The sequence below is a fragment of the Leguminivora glycinivorella genome, chromosome 8 (assembly GCF_023078275.1).
Source record: "Leguminivora glycinivorella isolate SPB_JAAS2020 chromosome 8, LegGlyc_1.1, whole genome shotgun sequence".
Lineage (NCBI taxonomy): Eukaryota > Metazoa > Arthropoda > Insecta > Lepidoptera > Tortricidae > Leguminivora > Leguminivora glycinivorella.
The window spans coordinates 6,498,554-6,522,145 of record NC_062978.1 but is presented as its reverse complement, the minus strand read 5'-3'; the positions used below and the strand labels follow the sequence as shown (position 1 = coordinate 6,522,145).

The window sequence follows — 23,592 nt, the reverse complement described above, 5'->3', positions numbered from 1 at the left end:
AAAATAAGTTTCTCAAACACTTTGCTTAATGCAGGTAGTATTGAAATCGGCCTAAAGTTCGTAGGATCTGTCTTCGTTCCTGATTTAAACAACGGGATAATTTTGCTATGTTTCATAATATCTGGAAAAGTGCCAACATCAATGCATCTGTTGAAAATCTCAGCTAAATATGGTGCAATAGATTCAATAATGGAATGCAAAACTTTGACTGACAGGCCCCATAGATCTTCAGTTTTCTTTAAATTCAGTGATCTAAAAGTCTTAAGAACTATGTTCGGAGTGATATACGAAAATTTGAAGAATTCTGTACATTCCGCTACATTTCTCTTCAAAATTTCTTCAGCGACATCTGGCGACGAATTAAGAGACTTTGTTGTTTCTACCGGTATATTCGAGAAAAACTGCTCAAAATGATCTGCCACTTCACGGTCGGAACTTACTAAAGCGTCACCAATTCGTAGCTTGTAGTGCGGATCCTTCATTTTACGTTTCCCAGTTTCATTGCCGATCACCTGCCAGGCAGTTTTAACCTTATCACTAGAATTTAGGATCTTTTTAGACAAGTGATTAGCTTTCGCGGCGACACACATCATCTTAAAAGATTTTGAAAAATTCCGAACATGCTCCAGAAATTCCGGCCTTTTATCAGTGGCTTTTAAATCGTATAAGTCGTAGAGTTGGCGTCTTGTCTTATGAATATCCGGCGTAGCCCAGTCGCTAAATTTAGTCTTGGTCCTGCTTTTTACTTTCTTTTTAGTGAAACAGACATCAAATTCATTTTTAATGCAGTTAAATAAATCAGAACTCAAACAATTGGGGTTTTCTTGCGTACATGAAAGACAACATAATCGTTTGGTAACATTACGATTAAATAAATCTAGGAGCCTTTGAGAGATTGGCCTACATAAAGTATCTTGCGGAATTTCTTCTGTTTTCTCATTGAAAGAAGCTTTTAGACCACAGTGATCAGAACTTAGGTTGTTAATAACAGATTTACTAATCGCATCCTTGTTACTAAAAATGTTATCTATACATGTAGCACTGGTTGCTGTGATTCGAGTGGGTTCGCAGAATAAGTTAACCAAGTTAAAGGATTTGAAGGTGTTTAATAACCTTCCACATAATGGCGAATGTTCAAGTATGTTGACATTAAAATCGCCACACACAATTATACTTTTTTGGGTTCTAAAACACTACTAAGTACGTCATCTATTACTGATTCAAATACATTATAGTCCGCCGAAGGGGGCCTGTACACGCATATAATGATAAATTGGTCCATCTCAACACAAGAAAGTTCAATATGGCGTTCTACAGACATGTCAACAATGTCTCTGCGCTCTTTACTTTTTAAGTTATGCTTAACCATTATTAATGACCCGCCACGGTTACTAGATTTCCTAAAAAAAGAACTAATTATACTATGATTCTTAAAATTAAACATAAATTCATGTTCTTTAAGCCAGTGCTCAGTAATACAGAGTATGTCAATATTCGACGACTGCAAATACAAATCAATTTCAAGTTCCTTACAAGTGAATCCTTGGATATTTTGGTGAACCAGGTTCAATAAATTGGTTTTACCTATCATACTAGCATCGCAGTGATCAATAAAAATGGAGCCGGCTGGTGCACTCGTTGTCGGAGCTGTTAGTTTAAATTCAAATCACCAGACGGCTTCATCTCGAAACCCTCGCTACCGGGGCATGAAAAATTAAACCGTTTCATATTATTATTAAACGCCGTGCTAGCCACGTCGGGGCCTTTAATGTTATACGCTAACAGGTCAGCACATTCTACTAAACATCTCCTCGGTAGGTAGGTTTTCTTATAAGGCATAACAAACTCATCTATAAATTTATTCGTATCAAAATACGAAATCGTACTACTGTACAACTGTAACGTAGTACATTTTCTTGGTCGTAATTAATATTTTTTTTATAAATCTAAAATCGAAATTTCTTTAATTTTATTTTGTTTCAAATCCTGTTTTAGTGCAAAAATACTTGCATCCACGCATGTATGCACTTTTCTGCATAATCTGTGCACGGGTTGCCAGATAGCTAAAAATAACGCGTTGTATGAGATTTTTAATTGTTACTCCAGTACATTTTATAAATTAAATTAATATAATTATATAGAAATAATGCAGAAATTTATCTTAAATACATAACAAAATACTGTAATATTAATACTCTAAATAAGAGGCCTGTCTGGAGTGACAATCTTGCTATGTACATCATAGTAAATCTTTCATGACTCTGATGGAGTCTCAAATAAATATAATATATTAATTCGATATATTATGTCTTCCTGGGTTTGTCACCCTATGTCCTTGATTGCTCCATATGCAAATAGGTTAATGATCATGGGTGGTCCATTTCCTTTTTGACCCTTTTGGGTGCACACGCACTTTCTCCACAAGACCATACCGCATGGTGGTCAAAACGGTGGAAGCAGAAGGCCTGCAATAATCCTCGGATTGAGTAAGTATCTGAATTGTTCTGATCAACTCCATAATGGCGTGAAACGTTGTGGGTTTGTTCCTAACCATGTGCTTGGTTATTCACAGGGATGATCTGTCTTCTGCTGTGGGATTGGGAGCGCTCCGCTAGGAAATTTCTTTGACCTTCAGCGGTGAGCTAATTTATCAGATTGTCTTTTATTTTGTCATGCTGGTCTTGAGAGCATTAGACTAATGTATTTTTATGTCGCTTTCAGGAGCCGGGATATTAATTATATTTATAGATATATATATTATTAACTCTGGAAATCCTTGTGACCGGCGCAAGTTCTGAGTCCTGTTTGCTGGAAGACGGCCTGCCTCTGCCGCATTTGTCTCGGTGTCCACGTGGCACGCGTTCCGGGTTGAAAAGTCTCCGCAGTGCAGCCAACATTCCCCGGGAGGTCCCGTGCCACCTTCCACAGCTTTCCCGAAGGTTCACCATCTTAGAGGTCGGTCCAATTTATCCTTCTAATGGTCAGGGCAACTGCGTCAGCTGAAATTTAGTTAGATTAAATTCATAGAGTCAGTAATTTAGAGCAAGCAAATATTTTTGAGAACTGGTACCTAGGTATTTTAATAGTATAATTTCTAGTTAAAAATTAAGATAACTTGTGTGAAAATTTACTTAGAACCCTTTTAAGCGACCTAGCTTCCCGCTGAGCTCTGTACATTTCATTGGTGTCGAACAAGAGAATTATAGGTCAGTTTTCACACGGTTAGCGCAGTAAGTAACTAAATTAAGAACCAACTGAACAAACACATTTTGGCAAGAATTTTCTTTATAAATAAATGTTATAAAATATACAAAATCTTAAATTATTTATCTCCACCATATACTTCCCTAGCAAGCTTATTTCGACACCGTTTTTTATTATTTTCAGTTTTAGTATTTTTTTCTATTATTATCACTTGTGTCCTTAATTTTGTACAGCCGGAGCTTTAAGTTTATTTAACAATAAGGCACCCTGTGATAATTGGCGCCCAAAGTTTTGAATTTAAAAGCTTGCTGAAGGAATTTGTGGAAATTTTGGTACCAGAGAAATATTTAGAATTTTTTTGTATGACTCACCTTTTGTTTTTGCTGCTTGCTCTTAGACTATGAAATATTCCTTTTGTGTAGTTATTGAAGTGCATTTCTGTTGATTTCCTGCACATTTTTTTTATATATTTAGAAAGGAGAAAGTTTAGTGATTACGTAATCATTTTGAGGTTATTCAAGTGTCAAAGAAAGTTGAACACGTGTTAGTGTGCATTGACTTCCATAGTTGGAAATTTGAATAATTTTGTGTGCATTTTCTATAATTTGTGTCGCCTTGAAACTTTTATTATTATTTTGAACGTTTTACAATATTTTTGGAAAACTAAAAGTTGCCTGCACTTGTAAGTGAAAGTTTACCAGGGTTTTGATTAAAAGTAGTTGCATGACTTTCAAATTTGCCAGAGCTTTATCATTGTGTTACTAGATTTTATATTTAGCTTAGAGCCAGCAAGCATTTGGTTTTTGTTTTTTTTTGTGGCTTGTAACTCTAAGACTGTTTAGGACATATAGTTTTTTTGTTTTGTGTTTGGACTTTGGCAAGTTTAGAAAGAATATTAGATTTTGTCAGTCAGCTGACTGTTTTAAAAGGTAACTCAAATAAAACAAGGTTTGAATTTTTTAAAAGAAAATTTATAGTTTAAAGTACACACTTTTACATAATAGAGCATTGAAATACCAGTATTCTCAAGAATTAGTTTTACATTTAGCAAAATGGAGAGAAATTTCAGGCATATTTAGGCTCGCGTAAATTTAAAGTGATCACTGATCACGCGTCACTCAAATGGTTCATGAACCTTGAAAACCCGTCAGGGAGGTTAGCTCGTTGGGGTTGCAGACTGTCTCAATTCGATTTTGAGATTGAGCACAGAAAGGGATCGCTTAACGTTGTGCCTGACGCACTTTCGAGACTTATGAAAGTTGACGCTATAAATGTTACGAATGATGACGCTGAGCCAGACGAATGGTATGACAAGATTGTAAATGGCTGTAGGTCATTTCCCGCGAATTTTCCGAATTTTTGCTTAAAGGACGGGAAACTTTTTAGACTTTCGAAGGCCAAGTATAATTTGTTGCGAGAGTTTGATTGGAAAGAAGTGGTGAAGAAGAGTGATCGAAAAAGAGTTTTGCAGCAAAACCATTGCGAAGCAACTGCAGCTCATTTAGGTGTTTTTAAAACTCATCGCCGGTTGGCGTTGACATACTTTTGGCCCGGTATGTACAAGGATGTAGTCGAGTTCGTAAAGGCTTGCGATGTCTGTGCAGCGTACAAGCACTCGCAGAAACCGACTGCAGGCCTCATGGGACAACCAAAGGTATGTCATCGACCATGGTTGGTAGTTAGTATAGATCTTGTCGGTCCGCTTCCGCGCTCTCGGGCAGGTTATACATTTTTGTTGGTTGTTACATGTTGCTTTTCGAAACATACACTGCTGTTTCCACTTCGCCGCGCTACTAGCGCTTTGGTGGCGAAGCATTTTGAAAACCATGTCATTTTGGAACATGGCGTACCTGAAACCGTGATTTCGGACAACGGAGCGCAATTCACGGGATCAGAGTTTAAGCAGTTATTGAAACGCTACAACGTACCTAACATTTTTTACAGTCCGCGCTATTCTCCGCACGTGAATTTGGTGGAACGTTATAACAAAATTGTAATGACCGCCGTAGCGTCTTACGTAAAGGAAAATCACCGTACATGGGACGAAAAACTGCACCAGATTAGGTTTGCCATAAACAGTGCAGTCAGCGAAACCACCGGGTATTCTCCTTTCTTTTTAGTGCACGCTAGGGAACCGGTCATTAACGGCTCCTTTTATAAAGATACCGATAAACAATATGGTGTAGGTATCCCTAGAGAAGAGTATGCGGGCGAATTTGGATATTTGAAAGATATTTTTGAACAGGTTAGGGTACGTATGTTGCAAGCACATGAAACAAATGCCAAGTATTATAATATGAGACGCCGAGAGGCGAGATTTTCGGTTGGGGATATTGTTCAGAAGCGTACGTACACGCAAAGTGACGCTTCTAAGTTTTTTATGTCAAAGCTCGCACCTAAGTATGAACCGTGCAGAGTTAAGAAGGTTTTGTCCCCATTAGTTTACGAGCTCGAAAGGTTGGACGGTCAACCAATCGGGTCGTGGCATATTAAAGACTTTAAGTAGGTATTAACGGGAGTCAGGTTTTGTGGTAGAAGTCATCTCTGGACGCAAAGCCTCGAGTCTATAGGACTTGTCGCTTTGCCGCCAGGGTTGACAACTGCTATCACCTAGCTCTCGTAACATAACATATGCGGTTGAAATCGTTAGTAGTGTTAAATATTCGGTAAATATTTAATTCACGAATTTTGTTCGGAACGTGGCGAACAGGGAAGCTGCTTCGTTACTATGTTTGCATTGTGTGATGTATGTTAGGTATTATGAATGCGTGAAGTGTGTTAGGCGCGATCGATACTGTGCTCAGTCTTAAATCGAATTGGGCTGTAGGTACTTATAGTTTGGTTAAGAGTTTGGAAGAGTTATTCTTGGACGCACGATCCCTTGTCTTGTATACCTGTCGTCGTGCCGCCAAGGACGACAAACCACTCACCAGCTACTGTGCCTCTCAACCTCAAGGTCAGAGCCGTCTTTAATATGACCAAATAGCAACATTTGTTGCAATTTTGTCAGGTACTACCATACCGGACAAACATCGAAATAGTACGTTTTTTTTGTGTATTTTATTAGCGTATCTTTTAGGTAACGCGTCGTTAGGCTAAATACCTAACGTTTTAGTTTAGGTACTATTTCGCATGTTGCCACGCCTTGTTTTTGTTTACGGTATACCATGTTTTGTGGGTGTTGTGCAACATGATTTTGGATGTTTCGTTTCCTCCGACAAGTTAGTCGGGGACACGGTTTTGGAATACTTAGGAGTTTTAACTAAGAGGGACTGAAACTTAGAGTTTGACGATTTTTTTTTGTTTTGAACTTCAGGTTCTTTGGATTTCGGAGTCGGCCCATAGTTTATGGACTAGACATTTTCATTTTGCCCGGACAAGAAGAGTATATTTTGAGGAATGCTAATCAGCGGTCCTGGCGTTGGATATTGGCTTTCTTAGCACAAGGTGCTACATCGCGTTGTGCTGAGAACGCCAACGGTTCGTTCACTGGTTGTTAGGTATTACGGAGGTTTTTTTCTATGTGTTGCGCGGTTGGCCTCATAGTTTTTTTTACCTGCCGTTATTGATTACGTGGGTTCGAGATTTTTTATAGTTTTGAGTTTTGTGGATATGGCCTTTCAGGCAAGTTGATGAAAATGGTGGAATTGTTTAAAAGTTAGGAAACTTTGATGGTTTTGTGTAGACATTTTTTTTTGAAATGAAATCTCGAAGCCTCGTTTTGTTTTCCCTTTTTCATTGTCCTTCTGGGATACTATTTCTTTTAGTATTATAGTTTAGTTTTCTTGCCTTAGGGTTGTTTGTTGCCTTGGTTCCTCACAGTTCAATGTGATGAAAGCCGCTGGGGACAGCGGGCGGTTCACCTACGTTGAACCTTTAAATCGGGGAGGGAGGTATTGTAACGTAGTACATTTTCTTGGTCGTAATTAATATTTTTTTTATAAATCTAAAATCGAAATTTCTTTAATTTTATTTTGTTTCAAATCCTGTTTTAGTGCAAAAATACTTGCATCCACGCATGTATGCACTTTTCTGCATAATCTGTGCACGGGTTGCCAGATAGCTAAAAATAACGCGTTGTATGAGATTTTTAATTGTTACTCCAGTACATTTTATAAATTAAATTAATATAATTATATAGAAATAATGCAGAAATTTATCTTAAATACATAACAAAATACTGTAATATTAATACTCTAAATAAGAGGCCTGTCTGGAGTGACAATCTTGCTATGTACATCATAGTAAATCTTTCATGACTCTGATGGAGTCTCAAATAAATATATAATATATTAATTCGATATATTATGTCTTCCTGGGTTTGTCACCCTATGTCCTTGATTGCTCCATATGCAAATAGGTTAATGATCTGGGTGGTCCATTTCCTTTTTGACCCTTTTGGGTGCACACGCACTTTCTCCACAAGACCATACCGCATGGTGGTCAAAACGGTGGAAGCAGAAGGCCTGCAATAATCCTCGGATTGAGTAAGTATCTGAATTGTTCTGATCAACTCCATAATGGCGTGAAACGTTGTGGGTTTGTTCCTAACCAGGTGCTTGGTTATTCACAGGGATGATCTGTCTTCTGCTGTGGGATTGGGAGCGCTCCGCTAGGAAATTTCTTTGACCTTCAGCGGTGAGCTAATTTATCAGATTGTCTTTTATTTTGTCATGCTGGTCTTGAGAGCATTAGACTAATGTATTTTTATGTCGCTTTCAGGAGCCGGGATATTAATTATATTTATAGATATATATATTATTAACTCTGGAAATCCTTGTGACCGGCGCAAGTTCTGAGTCCTGTTTGCTGGAAGACGGCCTGCCTCTGCCGCATTTGTCTCGGTGTCCACGTGGCACGCGTACCGGGTTGAAAAGTCTCCGCAGTGCAGCCAACATTCCCCGGGAGGTCCCGTGCCACCTTCCACAGCTTTCCCGAAGGTTCACCATCTTAGAGGTCGGTCCAATTTATCCTTCTAATGGTCAGGGCAACTGCGTCAGCTGCAATTTAGGTAGATTAAATTCATAGAGTCAGTAATTTAGAGCAAGCAAATATTTTTGAGAACTGGTACCTAGGTATTTTAATAGTATAATTTCTAGTTAAAAATTAAGATAACTTGTGTGAAAATTTACTTAGAACCCTTTTAAGCGACCTAGCTTCCCGCTGAGCTCTGTACATTTCATTGGTGTCGAACAAGAGAATTATAGGTCAGTTTTCACACGGTTAGCGCAGTAAGTAACTAAATTAAGAACCAACTGAACAAACTCATTTTGGCAAGAATTTTCTTTATAAATAAATGTTATAAAATATACAAAATCTTAAATTATTTATCACCACCATATACTTCCCCTAGCAAGCTTATTTCGACACCGTTTTTTATTATTTTCAGTTTTAGTATTTTTTTTCTATTATTATCACTTGTGTCCTTAATTTTGTACAGCCGGAGCTTTAAGTTTATTTAACAATAAGGCACCCTGTGATACAACGCCAAATTATATAATAAAGAGTTGTAGTGAAACACCCTCTTGTTGACTTTGCTAGACATTCTGTACGGGAGCGCACAAATAATGATCTTCGCAACCTCTTCTCGGTCGACCTTCGACAGAGTAGCGGATAGTTTTAAAATATCTCGCTTAGTACAGTCGACACTGTTCCCTATGAAAACTACGAGCGTGGAGTCGCAGTCAAACTCGCCTGCAGAGATACATTCGATCAGTCGATCGACGGTGGCCCCCGGGTGACAGTCGTTGATGACTCGGTGGTGGAGGCGCTCCGCCAGCAGCGCGCCCAGGCCGACGCCCGCCTCGTCACTGTACAGCACGGTGCGGGCGGCGCGCGGGCGCGGGCGCGGCGGCGGGGCCGGGGCAGTGGCGGGCGCACGGCAGGGTGCGGCGCCCGGCGGCGGCGGCGGCGGCGCAGTGGCGGGCGGCGACGGAGAGGGCTCGACGTAGGTCAGCAGCGCCAGAGCCAGCTTGGCGAGGGAGCCGACTCGACGGCGCGCGGCGGCGGCGGCGGGGCCGGCTCCGCGAGGCGCGACCGTGACGGCGGCGAGGCCGCGGTGCGGACGGCGGGCTCGGGGTCGCGGCGCGGCTCGGACGCGAGGGAGAGGCGCTTGGCGAACAGGGCGCGCAGGGAGGGTGTCCCCGGCGCGGCCAACGCGGCACGCAGCGCGGGCGACTCCGGCTCGACGGTGCGCGTCGTAGGCCGCGGTGACTCCATGCGCAGCGGGTACCCGCTGCCCGGCACTAGAACATCATTCATAAAAGCTATGTATTCCTGCAATGCTTTACTTGAGAGTTCCTCTTTATTATTGAGGTCTTTTAACTTTAGTTCTAATTTTCTTATTTCATTAGAGCGATGATTCAACTCTTCGACTGTCTGGTCCAATTGATGCTGACAAATTAAAAGTTCATCACTTAAGGCCAAATTACTTAACTTGGAGTGAAATTTCTTGAATACTAAATTATGGCGTTTCAGTAAAAGTTTTGATTTCCTTATGAATCTACTTAATTTTAGATATTTTTTGATTTTGTTGGATCCCTTCATACTAATTTTATTAACCTCATTGGCGGGACATTTTACAGGAGTTGTTAAACTTTCTACTATTGGGGAACACACTGTTTCATTATGAACAAAATCTAACTCAAAACTATTAAGTTCTGCAAAAATACTTAAATTGTTATCCGTCGGTCTGGCCTGGCCCGAGCAATACTTGCAAGTCATTTTTGCTTCTGACTCCTCCAGCTGCTGTTCCAGGTCCTGGATGCGTTGCAGTGCCTGCTCGTGTATCTCCTGACATTGCTTGAATCTGTCAACGATGGCCTGTAATTCATCTCGCTGCCCCTGCATATCTTCGAATTCGACATCTTGAGTTGCAAGCTGGGCTTTGAGACTTGTATTTGTTCGAACAACAGACTCAATTTCCTGCTCACATTCTTCCTGTTCTTGAAGAAGTTTTGTGTTCAACTCATTGGCCGTTTTGAGCTCTCTCTGTAGTTGTTGCATTTTGGCTAGTAGGACGTCCCTGCGTGTTGTCATTTTAGTGGTTGTTGCTGGAAGCATATTTATATGTGAGATATATGAACAAAGAAATGTAATAATATGTAATGCTTCTAACAAAATATGGTGACTAAAAAGAAATAAACTATAGTATTTGCAGGTTTTATTTACTATATAAGAAAATCATTGAATAGCCTTTAAAATTCACTAATCTGGAACGTTAGGCCGTTGAAGAACTCTGGCGTGTAACAAGCTTGGAACTTTCTAATTATCAATAATTTGTATATAACAATAAATGTGTGGTATCAATAATTTGTATATAACAATAAATGTGTGTCGCAGGTGCTGAAGGGCGTGATCCTGCTGATCTTCGAGAAGGCCCTGGACGAGCCTAAGTACTCGTCGATGTACGCGCAGCTGTGTAAGCGGCTGTCCGAGGAGGCTCCCAACCTGGAGCCGCCCGGGCAGCCCTGCACCTTCCGCCTGCTGCTGCTCAACAAGTGCCGCGCCGAGTTCGAGAACCGCGCGCAGGCCTTCGCCGCCTTCGAGGAGCGTGCATTACAACCTGAGGAGGAGGAGCGACGGCATCTGGCCAAGTGCAAGATGCTCGGTAACATCAAGGTACTACACCCCTTATTATTACAGATGCTGTCAGATATATCGGAGCTGCCAAGGTGCTCAACAATATCTCAACGTTTTGACAATAGAGGCATGTTCCAAGAGTTTTGGTTGCTCCGATATATCTAGCAGTGGCGGGGCGTCGATACAACTCGATTCCCTAAAATTCTCCAGTATTTGTAGAAGTCCATACAAAACAGATCCCGAAAACCCCTCTGACTTTATTAACGAAAAATTTCACGCCACGCCACTGATATCTAGTTAAAAGTAACTGTACCTACTACATTTACATTTTATATTATGACTTAAAATCCTTATAAAAGAGTCCCCTGCCTAAGCCGTTTTATCAACACAGTGTATGATGAAATTGTCTCTTTATGTTACAAACTTTCTCTTGCTTACTTTAACCATTTGTGCGAAACGGGTCGCTTGTTTAATTCAAATTGAAATACAGACGAGATAAATAATCACAGTTCATCGGCGAGCTCGGCAAGCTGGAGATCCTGGCGGAGTCGATCCTGCACCGCTGTATCCAGAACTTGCTCGCGCGGCGCGCGGCCGCCGACCACCACGAGGACCTGGAGTGCCTGGCGCAGCTGGTGCGCACCTGCGGCCGCGTGCTGGACTCAGAGCGCGGCCGCGGCCTCATGGACCAGTACTTCGCGCGCATCGAGACCCTCTCGCACTCGCGCGAGCTGCAGCCTCGCATCCGCTTCATGCTGCGCGACGTGGTGGAGCTGCGCCGGGGAGGTGAGACATGACAGAATAGTTATGCAATCCTAGAAAAATCTTAACGTAGAAATCAGGGACGGTACGGCGACATCTAGCGTGATATTGGCATACTAACCTTAGGTACTATACGAGTTGTACAGTCAGCTGCAGAGAAAAGTAGACCCCCTTGCATACAAATTTGTATTTTTTTTTATACCACGTCGGTGGCAAACAGGTATACGGTCCGCCTGATGGAAAGCGGTCACCGTAACTTATGGACGCCTGCAACTCAAGGGGTGTCACATGCGCATTGCCGACCCTTTAGAAACTTGTACACACCTTTTTTGAAGAACCCCATACTGTAGTTCATCGGGAATACCTCGGCAGGGAGCTCATTCCACAGCCGGAGCGTCCGCGGGAGGAAATTCCTCTGAAACCGCACGGTACGCTACCATTTAGGTTGCAAGGTGTGTGGACGAGCGCCCTGTCGATGGTGAACGGTGCGATGATGAAAAGTGGACGTTGGCATCATGTCAAACAGTTCCTTGGAACCCATTGTACAGACGATAGAACACACATAAGGAGGCGAAGTTTCTCCTTAGACTTAAGGGTTCAATACCGCCTGTAAGTTTGGGATCGTCGACAATTCGCACAGCGCGTCTCTGGACCGAGTCAAAGGGTGCAAGCTGGTATCCAGGTGCACCCTTTGACTCGGCCTTTGTATGGCAGGGGGTCTACTATTCTTTGCAGCTGACTGTACAACCACCGGGAGTAGCTGATGCGCACCTCGCACCTGCCGGCGGGGTGCTGGACTCGGAGCGGCCTCTTAAAATAAATAAAATATATGTTATACCATTTGTTCTTAATATAAATTAAAAGTATTTTTGACATGTGTTGTTTATGACATTAAAGGTTTTGAATTGAATTGAAAGTACGTAAAAATATTGGTGAAAATATGTTTTTTGCCACTTCCAGGGGCCTATTGCATAACAATTTACAACTTGTATTACAAGTGGAACTCTCTTTTTCTTATAAAATGAATTGGAGGGGACTACCGCTTGTAATATGAGTTGTAAATACGTGCCTCGGCGTGAAAACGGATTTCCGGCCAAGTGGGTATATACGGCCGAGCGAGCGTGCGAGCGAGGCGGATGCGAATTTGCGTGTTTTATCACTTTTTTGTATGACTAATTATTGACTATGGGCCAGTTGCATCAATCACACTTGACGGACACATCATCGTCACGTAGCAGACTTCAAAGGAACTTCCCATGCAATAAAATTTAACGAACGCTTTAACGGCGACAGACGGTTTTTTGCAACCGGCCCTGACTGACTTTGCAGTGACAGAACACTTATAGAATCCTAGAAAAATCTTAACACCGCGATGTAGGAATCAGCGTCGACGATACAGCGACATCTAGTGGGATATTGTAGTACATTAACGATGAATGTACGTCGTGCAGGTTGGGTGCCGCGCGCCGCCACGAGCCACGAGGGCCCGGTGCCGATCCAGCAGCTGCGGCCCGACTCCAGCCCGCCGCGGCGCCCCGAGCGCGAGCAGCGCGACTCGCTGTTCCGCGGCGGCCTGCGCTCGCGCCCGCTCGACGACGTGCTGGCCGGCCTGGCGCTGCAGCCCGGTAACTCTCCTTAACATACTGCCTCTATATCCATGCGCGGATCCGGGGGGGGTCACGGGGGTCATGACCCCCCCTGGAGCCTAAGTTGGCCTTACAAATAAACAACGTGACCCCCCCTCCCCCCTGGGGCCTCGGGCCTTTACCACGTGACCGTCCCCTGGGCACGAAGCTGGATCCGCGCTTGTATATCACATGCCAGGAACATGCCTCCCGGGCGAAAATTTATAAAATGTGCTGTGCAATGAATCCCCGTAAACCTCAGCTGCCACTTTGTTGATGAGTTGACGAATGGCGGCCACCGAAAACGTAATATAATGCGTTGTCAAAGGGGTGCTGTTAATTTCATGTATGTGGTGACAGTTCAATTTACTATGAGAAAAATAGTTCTCTTAAAATTCCGAACCATGGCACGTAGTCATATACTTCAGTTCAGGTCAGCAATACAAAGTCTTCATCGACTCATGGAACGAGACAATGATCTTCATATTTCTCAATATCCTTAATATTTTCATGATCTGGCTGGTATTCCTCGGCCTAACCTGTATATTGTGTGTGCAGGCACGCTGGTGCCGCCGCCGGACAAGCTGTTCGGCAACGGGTTCCCGGCGCGCGACGGGTTCCGGCAGCGCTCGGCGCCGTCCGCGCCGCAAGGCTACTACCACCACCAGCGGCACAACTACAAGCAGGGCCGCGACCAACAGGGCAACGGCAAGGTGACCACAACCACAGTATAATAAAGAGTACTATCGTACAGTATGGCCACTCCCGCTCCCCGCTGAAAGTGCCGCCCACACCCTCTCAGTTACCTCAGAGTTACCGCCTGTCAAAAACGCGAACAGTCGACCAGTCATATCTCACTCATACAAGCGTAGTGCGCGTTCACCTAGACGAGCCTTGACTTAGACTTGATCGCCAGTGTCCGAGGTGTGCCACAACATTCAAAATATATGGAAACACTCTCTCACAAATCTATAAGGGCGCAGGGATAATTATAGGAAAACGCCCACATTAAATTTACAGATTTATTCCACTTTCTTATTTTTGTGGTCATTTTACTCAGAAATATCTGGGCGACCGAGCTTCGCTCGGTTCTATTTTAATATATCACGTCTTTAGATAAAAAAAAACTCTTATAAATACAAAAACAAAAAAAAAAGACAAAAAACAAAAACTTAATTTCTGGCCGGGATTCGAAACCCTGACACCTACGATCTATCTGCGTACATTAGACCGACCTCGTACGACTAAGCTAAGCGGAATCGATGTACGCGCGGCGAAATTAACGACCATATTTTACGTTTACTAACGCGAAAGAAAAACTCATGAAAACTCGAAAATTCGCATTTTCCGGGATCTAAAGCTACGGCTACGCTAGATCGATTTTTTTTACCCCCGAAAACCCCCACATAACAAATTTGAGCGAAATCGTTAGAGCGGTTTCCGAGATCGTCGGTATATATAAATAAATAAATATACAAGAATTGCTCGTTTAAAAGTATAAGATATGTAGCACTCTCCATCTCGATCGTCCGTTTCACTACGTCACGTTTTAGTGAGATTTTTTAAAATTTTATATCAGTGAAAATGGCATTATGTTTAGTCCGTCAGTTAGATCGTCCAAAAATATTGAACAAATATTTTTAGCTTTATCTAATGAATGAAAAAATACAAATATATCGAGCATCAAAGTTCTTGAGTGGGGGATTGTGACGTCACTTTTACGTAAAAATTGTACCGTGACGTCACGCGAAACTTCAACGCACTGTACTGTTGTCATTATTCGTTTACGAGAATAAAAAATGTGTCCAAAATGTCTTGATAATCTAACTGACGGACTAAATAGTTTTTTTTTAGTCGTGTCGCCTATCACCATACATATTCTTGGGATTTTTTTTATCATCACCATCAGGTATCGAAACTGATAGTGTTTATAGAAAGTCTGATACATCCTTCCTCGCTGAGGTAAGTATTAAAATAATAGTTTCTTTGGTAACGAAACGGCCAAGCCACATATTTTAACAAATGTGTAGAGTTTGTGAAGTTAGGGTTTGTAGAGTTAGAAGCTTGGCTCTACGTGAGATCTAGATGGTCGATAGACGATAAAATTGCCGTCCCTATCGCACTTACAAATAGTGCGATAGGGACGGCCTTCTATTTTATCGTCTATCGCGCGACCATGCTTCCCGTGCTGTTTTTTGGGAGGATAACCTTATGGTATCGTCTTGGCAACATTTTACATGAAAATGTTTTTGGTGGGATATAAATGTCGCGAACATTGAAATAGACGATTTTTACTGCGTGTGTTTTTTTTTTATTTTGTAGTAAAAAATGTGTCCATAAGGGTCGTAAAATTTGATATTAGCTTATGCTCTAGATCAAAAACTATTTTATTGTCCTAAACACCATTCAAACGTCAATTTTACGAACATGAAAAGTGAAAATGAATATTGTTGTGGTACAGCAGGAAGCGCCTCGGCTGCACAAGGCACGTTTGGCTGCTGGCGGCGCATTGGAGGACGTGCAGATGCGGCCCGCCGCCTACAGCCTCATGTTCACCGCCTCCGCCAACCGCCTGCCCAAGCAGCCCGCGCCGCCGCCGCTGCTGCTGCCGCCCGCACCGCAGAGTGAGTACACACACGCGCACACACATATACTACAGCCTCATGTTCACCGCCTCCGCCAACCGCCTGCCCAAGCAGCCCGCACCGCAGAGTGAGTACACACACGCGCACACACATATACTACAGCCTCATGTTCACCGCCTCCGCCAACCGCCTGCCCAAGCAGCCCGCGCCGCCGCCGCTGCTGCTGCCGCCCGCACCGCAGAGTGAGTACACACACGCGCACACACATATACTACAGCCTCATGTTCACCGCCTTCGCCAACCGCCTGCCCTAACTAAGGATTTTCCCAAGGCTATCGACATAGAATCGGTCCATAATGTCCATGTGCTATGTTGCGTTGCGCCAATACGTACCCGAAAGCGTACTGTAACTTTTCAGCTACGAAACGATAATATTTTGCTGACCGCCATATTTACGCTCCACACGACTCCGACTGTTATGCACAAGTATTATGTTAGTGTATGAGTGTGAAACAGTATTAATGTGTGGTGTATTGTTTGACAGAGACTCTCGCGGGAGGAGCCCTGATCAAAGAGCCGGCCATCACCATCAGGCCGGCGCCCGATAAGAAGGACAAGCCCAAAAAGGACAAGGTAAATAAAATAATTCGAGACAGTCCTTAATACTGTACGATGAAATTCATGCTCAACATCTCGTCGTGAATCCAATATCTTAGATATAAATGCAGAAAAAACTTAGGTTAAGTTCAGATGACCGCGTGGCGACGCGTGGTTTTCTTGCCGCTCGGTTTAAGAAAAAAAAAATTTGAACCGCGTGAAGAGTAAAAACTGCCGCGCGTTCATCTGAACTTAGCTTTACGTCCACTCGCGGCGAACTCATCGCTTATTCCCTGTGAACGTTTTTAACACCGGATCGCCAAGCCGTCCACAAAAAGACGGCGTCAGACCGCCCCACACGGATGGGGCGCGCCCCGACACAGCGCCCGGCGCGGAAGGGGCCACTCACACCCCAGCAGGGGTGTCGAATGAAGACTCACCACCACCCACCACGTTTTTAAATCGCTAGTGTGATAGTGTCCTAAAACCGTCGTGTCGGTACAGGGTCTGAACAAAGAAGAAGCGTGTCGCCTGCTGATCGACGCGGCCACGGCGGCGGCGGCGGCGGCCCCGGAGGCGGGCTCGGGCGGCGAGGCGGGCGCGGGCGACGACGCGGCGCTGCAGCAGCACATGCAGCGCATCCAGGACGCCGCGCTGCCCGACAAGCTGCTGCGCCGCGCCATCCAGGCGCTGCTCGAGCACACGCTCGCTCTGGAGGTACTGCATGTCATTCTTGCGTAGATATGTTCATGCTCTCATCCGGTCCATTAGCGTCCATGTCGGCCGTGGAATATGGCGACGAGTAGGCTACTAAACTGGTATCGAATTTGGCACAGTAAATGATCATATTTTGTAGTATTTGACATAAAAAAACATTATTTATAGATTTTGTGTATAAAAAGTGTATTTTGACTACGTATTTTCGATTAAAAAATGTGATAGATAGATTTTTAAAATTAAATGGCCTCAGTCCCATTGGTGGGACTATTTTGCCAGTGTCAAGGTGATATAAGCTAATTGTTTTAGATTTTGGTACGGTAAGTACGACAGTGTTCGGTAGTTGGCACTTGTAAATTGATAGCTAGATTTTACAAGGGCACGTGGACTATCGGCCGTTGACGACAAAAAAGGGGCTAAACGCGTTTCGAGATTAATTCTTCATCAGCTTCTCACTATAACATTAGTTTACTGCATAATAAGCTATCGATATTACACTTTAAACAAAATTAATGAGCAAAAGAAGGAGAAATTATTCACGACACGATACCGCTAAGATGGCGCCCGTACCGGAAGTCCCTTAAAAAATGTGTGTAATTATTTATTTATTTTGGCCCCGGAAACGCTGTCAGCGATGAAGTGACGTCATCGAATTTGAACCTTACTGCATGTCAAAACGATCACTGACATATTGAACTTTACCCTTCATACTTAAAAAGTCAGAAAATGTTGTTTTCGAATAGAATAGGAACTAGTTTCCTATACTTAAAATAAAATATTTTATGCAGTGCACCAAATAAAGCACCACATAATTAGAAGAAAAATATGGACAGTAGTTATTTTTAAACACAATTTCTATTTAATAAGTCAAAAAGAAAGATATAAAGTAAATGAATTGACCGTGACGTCACTTCTCAGGATTTCATAGTAATTCCATATTAGCAAATCGTTTTGACAGTTCTTAAAAAGAAGCTGATTTGACTAGTAGGAAACTAGCCTATTACTTGATGCACAGAAAATATATAGATTAACATGACTGTGTTGTTTTCGCCTGATTACGTAAAGGTATACTTTAAAAAAATGTTTTGCCGTTTTTAAGTAATGTTAATTTGTCAGACGGAGTCGGAGGCGGAGTGGGCGCGGCTGTGCGCGGCGTGCATGGCGCTGGTGCGCGGCGTGAAGCGCAGCAGCGCGGGCGAGGCGCTGCGCGCGCTGCCGGCGGGCGCGCGGCTGGCGGCGCTGCTGGCGCACGCCGTGCGGCACAAGCTGCTCGCGCTGGCCGAGCTCGGCGCCTGGGGCGAGGCCGGCGCGCCCTACCCGCTGCTGCTCGACGTGCTGCAGCGTCTGCAGGTAGCCTACTTCACTCTACTACTACACCACAGTATAATAAAGGCGTGAAGCGCAGCAGCGCGGGCGAGGCGCTGCGCGCGCTGCCGGCGGGCGCGCGGCTGGCGGCGCTGCTGGCGCACGCCGTGCGGCACAAGCTGCTCGCGCTGGCCGAGCTCGGCGCCTGGGGCGAGGCCGGCGCGCCCTACCCGCTGCTGCTCGACGTGCTGCAGCGTCTGCAGGTAGCCTACTTCACTCTACTACTACACCACAGTATAATAAAGGCGTGAAGCGCAGCAGCGCGGGCGAGGCGCTGCGCGCGCTGCCGGCGGGCGCGCGGCTGGCGGCGCTGCTGGCGCACGCCGTGCGGCACAAGCTGCTCGCGCTGGCCGAGCTCGGCGCCTGGGGCGAGGCCGGCGCGCCCTACCCGCTGCTGCTCGACGTGCTGCAGCGTCTGCAGGTAGCCTACTTCACTCTACTACTACAATATTTTTGAGTCGATTTTTTCGATACTTATTTTTGTACTTGACTGTACAACTATGTTTTTATGATTTAGTGAATAACTAAAATTTTGTTAAAACAACTCTGAAGTCTTCTCAACTCTAACTATGGTTTTTTTATTGTTTTATTTTACAAAACAATTGTATTTATATATTGACGCAGAGGTAATTATCTCTTTTTATTAGTTCCTCAGAAAGCTACTAAAATAGGAGCTTATTATCCAATGGAACACGTAAGATCTTCATTAGTTATTTACTTTCTTTATTCGGTAAATATTCGGCAATGCAACCGAATTATTCGGCCGAATACGAACATTGAAAACCGAATATGCCGAATACCGAATATTCGGCCCATCTCTAGGGCATACGAACGGACGTTCGGCGACAAAGGTTGTGTCGTGCCTGACGCGTCGTCGGTTAATGTATTTACTCGTATGATTTATCATATGTCGCCAACACCGGTCGCCTTAGGCCATGTCGTGGCCGGGCAAGGAGACAAATCGCATCGGGAAGTTGTCGTTCTACTCTCCGAGTCGTGTTGCAGGAGCTGGTGGGGTCGGCGCAGGCGGCGGAGCTGTACGCGGAGAGCAAGCTGAACCTGTGCGCGTACGTGGCGAGCGGGCTGGGCGCGGCCGAGGACGCGCCCGCCGTGCTGGCGGCGCTGGAGGCGCGCGCGCTGCAGCACCTCGTGCCCGCGCTGCGCGTGCAGGCGCAGCTCGCGCGCCAGCTGCAGGCCGAGCCCGCGCCCGCGCAGCTCTACCGCTGGATCAAGGGCAACGTGGAGCCCAGCGTGCGCCAGGTACACACACACCGCTGGGACGGTAGCCGATCACACTGCCGGACAGTGACGGAGCAGATAAGCTGTCCGTTTTTCCAAAACTTAGATATGATGCTCCATTACCTACCGCACTAGTGCGACAATTAGCTCTGTTACACCAAAGAGGATCGAGTATTATAGAGAGTTACTGTAGAAGTAAAATCGTCACTACTTTTAAAAAATCTCGTATATCACGCTGCTTCTCAAAGTTAAAACGCTGTAAGTCTATATGCGTTCCATACATACTTTCTACAATCTTCTTTTTATTGACAGACGAAGATACAAGTTTTTAAAAGTAGTGACGAAATGTGTAATGCACAGTGCATAGACTGCCATCTCTTGACACAGGCTTAAAACTTTTGAACCTCAGTTTTGACAATTTGGCCCATATTCTTAGCTTGATATGTTTTAAAATGTCAAATATTAATATTAGCACCATCTAACTGAGCGTACCCCAAAGGTGTAATGCCATCTAGGCCACCATACCTTATTCTGTATGGTACTGAGGTACGTTTTTTTCTTAGACTTTATAAACCTGTCTATACGGAGTTATATGTCTTTGGTTACACTAATGTAAAGTAACCATGTCGAAAATTTAAAGGTCCTCCATACATACTGTTAAAAGTTGTAGTGTGCAATTGAAATACTGTGTTTTAACTTGTTACGATTTTTTTTTATATTTTCTCTTGTGTACTGCAACGCTACAAGCCCAAAAAATTTACGAAGAATGTTTTAAATCGACTCTAGTTGCAAATTACCTTTTACAGACCATTTCGATACGCGACATAATTACGTAATGTGCTAATTGACGTACTAGTGCTATAAAATAACACCATCTATAATACTAAAAAATCTTGACGTGTCATTTTATCAGAAAACATTTTTGAAGAATATTTATAGCTAAGTAACGCTTGTAAAGTAGACGTCTCTGGAGTTGCAGGTGTCCATAAGCTACAGTAACTGCTTACCTTCAGGCGAGCCATGTTTACCCTCCATGTGGTATTAAAAATATTATTTTATTTACATTATTTTGCTTTTGTAAATAATAGTTACATTTTTTAAAAGCGTTTTTCAATAAAAATACACGTTAATATTGCTTACTCATACTTTTGTACACTAGCACGGGAAATACTATTTTAAATAATAATTCCGAACTTGTATTGATTTAAATTCGTTTCGAATTTATTTTCTGCATTTGTATCGAAAATAATGATTTCTTTCATTTGTGCTTTTTCTAGTATTCATACTCTAGTTGTTTTAAAGCTTTTCATCTTTTTACTATTTTTTTGAGACTGATTATAGCGAGTGCTTTCTACGAGAATGTCCTTTATGAATTGCGTTTGTTTTCTACAAAATCAGTAAAGCTGAAGAATAAACTACCAATTGTGAGTCATATTATTGTCAGATGCAAAATTGCTTCTATGGTAATTTCGTTTTCTTTCAGTCCCTTAATTGTCAAGAGTGGCACTGAAACTGGTTGCAGTTTCACGTGCTCTGTCTATTCCGTTTGGGAATACAGGTGTGAGTTTGTATTATGTATACATACCGGGTGTCCCTAACATCGACGCCAATGGCGTATTATTAAACAAAACGGCCAATATCTTAAAAACCATTGCATTTTCATTGAGGTCAAATTCGCTGTGTGATTTCTAATGAAATGTCCTATCACCCCTTTTCAAAGTCTCTTTACTAGCGTTTTTAGAAATGTTAGAAAATTCGCATTTCGTAAAGAACATTCTCGGAATGCCCCACCAAAGTAGTAAACTGATGATCGAACCGTATGTGTTGTAGAACGCAGCGTTCGTGTCGACCCTGGTGGCGCTGATCGCGGGCCACGTGACGGCGGCGGCGGGCTGCGTGAGCGCGAGCGCGGACAAGGCCGCGCTGGAGCGCGAGAAGGCGCTGGCGGAGGCGTACGCGCCGCTGCTGACGGCGCTGCTGCAGGGCCGCGCCGACCTGCAGCTGGCCGCCGTCTACGCCGTGCAGCTGCACGCGCACCACCACCGCTACCCCAAGGGTGAGCCTGACCCGCTCCACATATTCACTGCCAATAATCCCAGTATCGAGTGTTTTATTAAGTTCGTATTATATGAGTGAAGTTTTTGTACGCCATCGAGCAAAGTATAGTGCTACATATATTGTTTACCACCACTGTAATCAGTTTGACATGTACTTACAAATAAAACACTTTAGACTTTGGACTCATTCCCTGACCGGACGCGGAATTACAGAATAATAAACATTTTCTAACCCAGGGCACATGATTCGTTTCGCTGGGTGATTTTAATATTAAAAAAATTTTCTCACAAATATTGTTTCGGAGCTCAATTTCTCAGAATCATCCGATACTTGTCTCAAAATATCTTAGTTCAATTACGCCTCGTTTTAGTAAACATTTTTTTTTTCATATGTGCATGACATATTAAACTAAATTTCTTACTAAGACAAATAAATATCCAAAAAAGTTCCAAGTAAATAAGGTTCGGTTCGGTAGTCGAATTCGGGTTTTTAGGTATATTCACCGTTTACTTCTGGACCCGTAATACAATTTTTTTTATAAGTAGGTATGTACCGACTATTGTTTTGGCCGACTACCGACTAGTCGGCGCTTGGGTGGCCGATTAGTAATAAATTATAAGAATCCAAAATAACATGTGGACGTATCTGCGTACAGGCATGCTGCTCCGCTGGTTCATGTACCTGTACAACCTGGAGGTGTGCGAGGAGGACGCGTTCCTGCGCTGGCGCGAGGACGTCACCGACGCCTACCCCGGCAAGGGCGAGGCGCTCTTCCAGGTACACACACGCACATTTACACATTACTCAAACATTTGTACAGGTGCACACTCCTTCCTATCTGTATCGTACGCGCCGTACTACCCATATGTCAGCATTCAATAGGCGGGATCCATAAACAGCGAGGCAATGTGCTTGCGTGGCAAACGTCCAACGTAGACATGCTGGTGCATTTAGCAGTTTCCTGTGCTCTGGGACATTCCGGCGCGACGTGCCTTGCTCTGTTTACCCGATATGCGTAAATTGTTCATGGTTCACGGCCATAGTTACCGATGACCTTAAGTAAGTGCGTTTTCACATTATCCGATCCGATATCGGATGTAGGACCGATATTCCATACATTGAAGTCGCCATCTATGATTTTTGCCTTCGAAATCCTTCCGACATCCGACATAGGATCGGATAACGTGGAAACACTGGAAACGCACTAACAAGTCCCTACCCCGCAGGTGAACACGTGGCTGACGTGGCTGCAGCAGCAGGAGTCCGAGGACGAGGAGGCGGAGGACTAGCTCCGCGGCCGCACGCTTCAGTTTCGCGCTCATCTCATTATATGAATATGATTAAGCCAAATAGTTTAATACCTACGTTCGTTACCCGCGGCGCGGCCGCCCGCCGGCCGAGTCGCGTAGGTCAATTTTTAGGTTGTACGACGTAAAGGAATACTAGTATCTCGAGATAATTTTTTGTAGGCCTTTTACTCAATTTTGATACTTTTTACAAATGTATACAATGTATAGTGTTCGTCTGGACGTATGGCTGCACCCGTCGGCGCTCTACGAGCTCCTCGTTCACGTTGTAACATATATATCTATCTATCCCTATATATCTATCGCCCTATCTATGTATATATAGTATACGCATATGTATGAGACCTTAAATCATTTTTTTAACATCATGAACGTTTATTTCGATGCTAAATGGACTTAGTGTTAAACTGTAAGAATGCTTAAATTTCATTGTATTATCAAATTTTAGGATTTTATAACTAGTAGCTAAAGAAATAAAAAAAATATAAAAAGCAAAAAAAAGGAAATGTTCAGTTTCTTCGAGCGTAAGACATGTATGTTGCGTGAGTTGTA

The 23,592-nt window shown here is 43.6% G+C and overlaps 2 protein-coding genes across 3 annotated transcripts in view; one reads left to right on the top strand and one right to left on the bottom strand.

The window, feature by feature from the left end:
• Positions 1 to 23,172, top strand: part of LOC125228542 (eukaryotic translation initiation factor 4 gamma 2) — a 29,100-nt gene extending 5,928 nt beyond the window's left edge. The window contains exons 3-14 of one of the 2 annotated variants that reach the window (XM_048133144.1): positions 10,546 to 10,824; positions 11,295 to 11,571; positions 12,999 to 13,172; positions 13,731 to 13,885; positions 15,634 to 15,796; positions 16,302 to 16,390; positions 16,859 to 17,071; positions 18,188 to 18,421; positions 19,442 to 19,696; positions 21,506 to 21,731; positions 22,389 to 22,510; positions 22,960 to 23,172. In XM_048133144.1, the coding sequence (XP_047989101.1) occupies positions 10,609 to 10,824; positions 11,295 to 11,571; positions 12,999 to 13,172; positions 13,731 to 13,885; positions 15,634 to 15,796; positions 16,302 to 16,390; positions 16,859 to 17,071; positions 18,188 to 18,421; positions 19,442 to 19,696; positions 21,506 to 21,731; positions 22,389 to 22,510; positions 22,960 to 23,022 (2,187 nt within the window). In that variant the 5' untranslated portion in view covers positions 10,546 to 10,608 and the 3' untranslated portion in view covers positions 23,023 to 23,172. The remainder of the gene's footprint in view (positions 1 to 10,545; positions 10,825 to 11,294; positions 11,572 to 12,998; positions 13,173 to 13,730; positions 13,886 to 15,633; positions 15,797 to 16,301; positions 16,391 to 16,858; positions 17,072 to 18,187; positions 18,422 to 19,441; positions 19,697 to 21,505; positions 21,732 to 22,388; positions 22,511 to 22,959) is intronic. The other variant, XM_048133143.1, reaches the window with a different exon arrangement.
• Positions 1,194 to 10,242, bottom strand: LOC125228676. The gene is made up of 3 exons (XM_048133329.1): positions 9,917 to 10,242; positions 8,690 to 9,449; positions 1,194 to 1,896 (listed from the first exon to the last, which is right to left on the bottom strand). The coding sequence occupies exons 1-3, from the start codon at positions 10,240 to 10,242 to the stop codon at positions 1,651 to 1,653; spliced, it is 1,332 nt and encodes a 443-aa protein (XP_047989286.1). The 3' UTR covers positions 1,194 to 1,650.
• Positions 23,173 to 23,592: the final 420 nt, after the last annotated feature.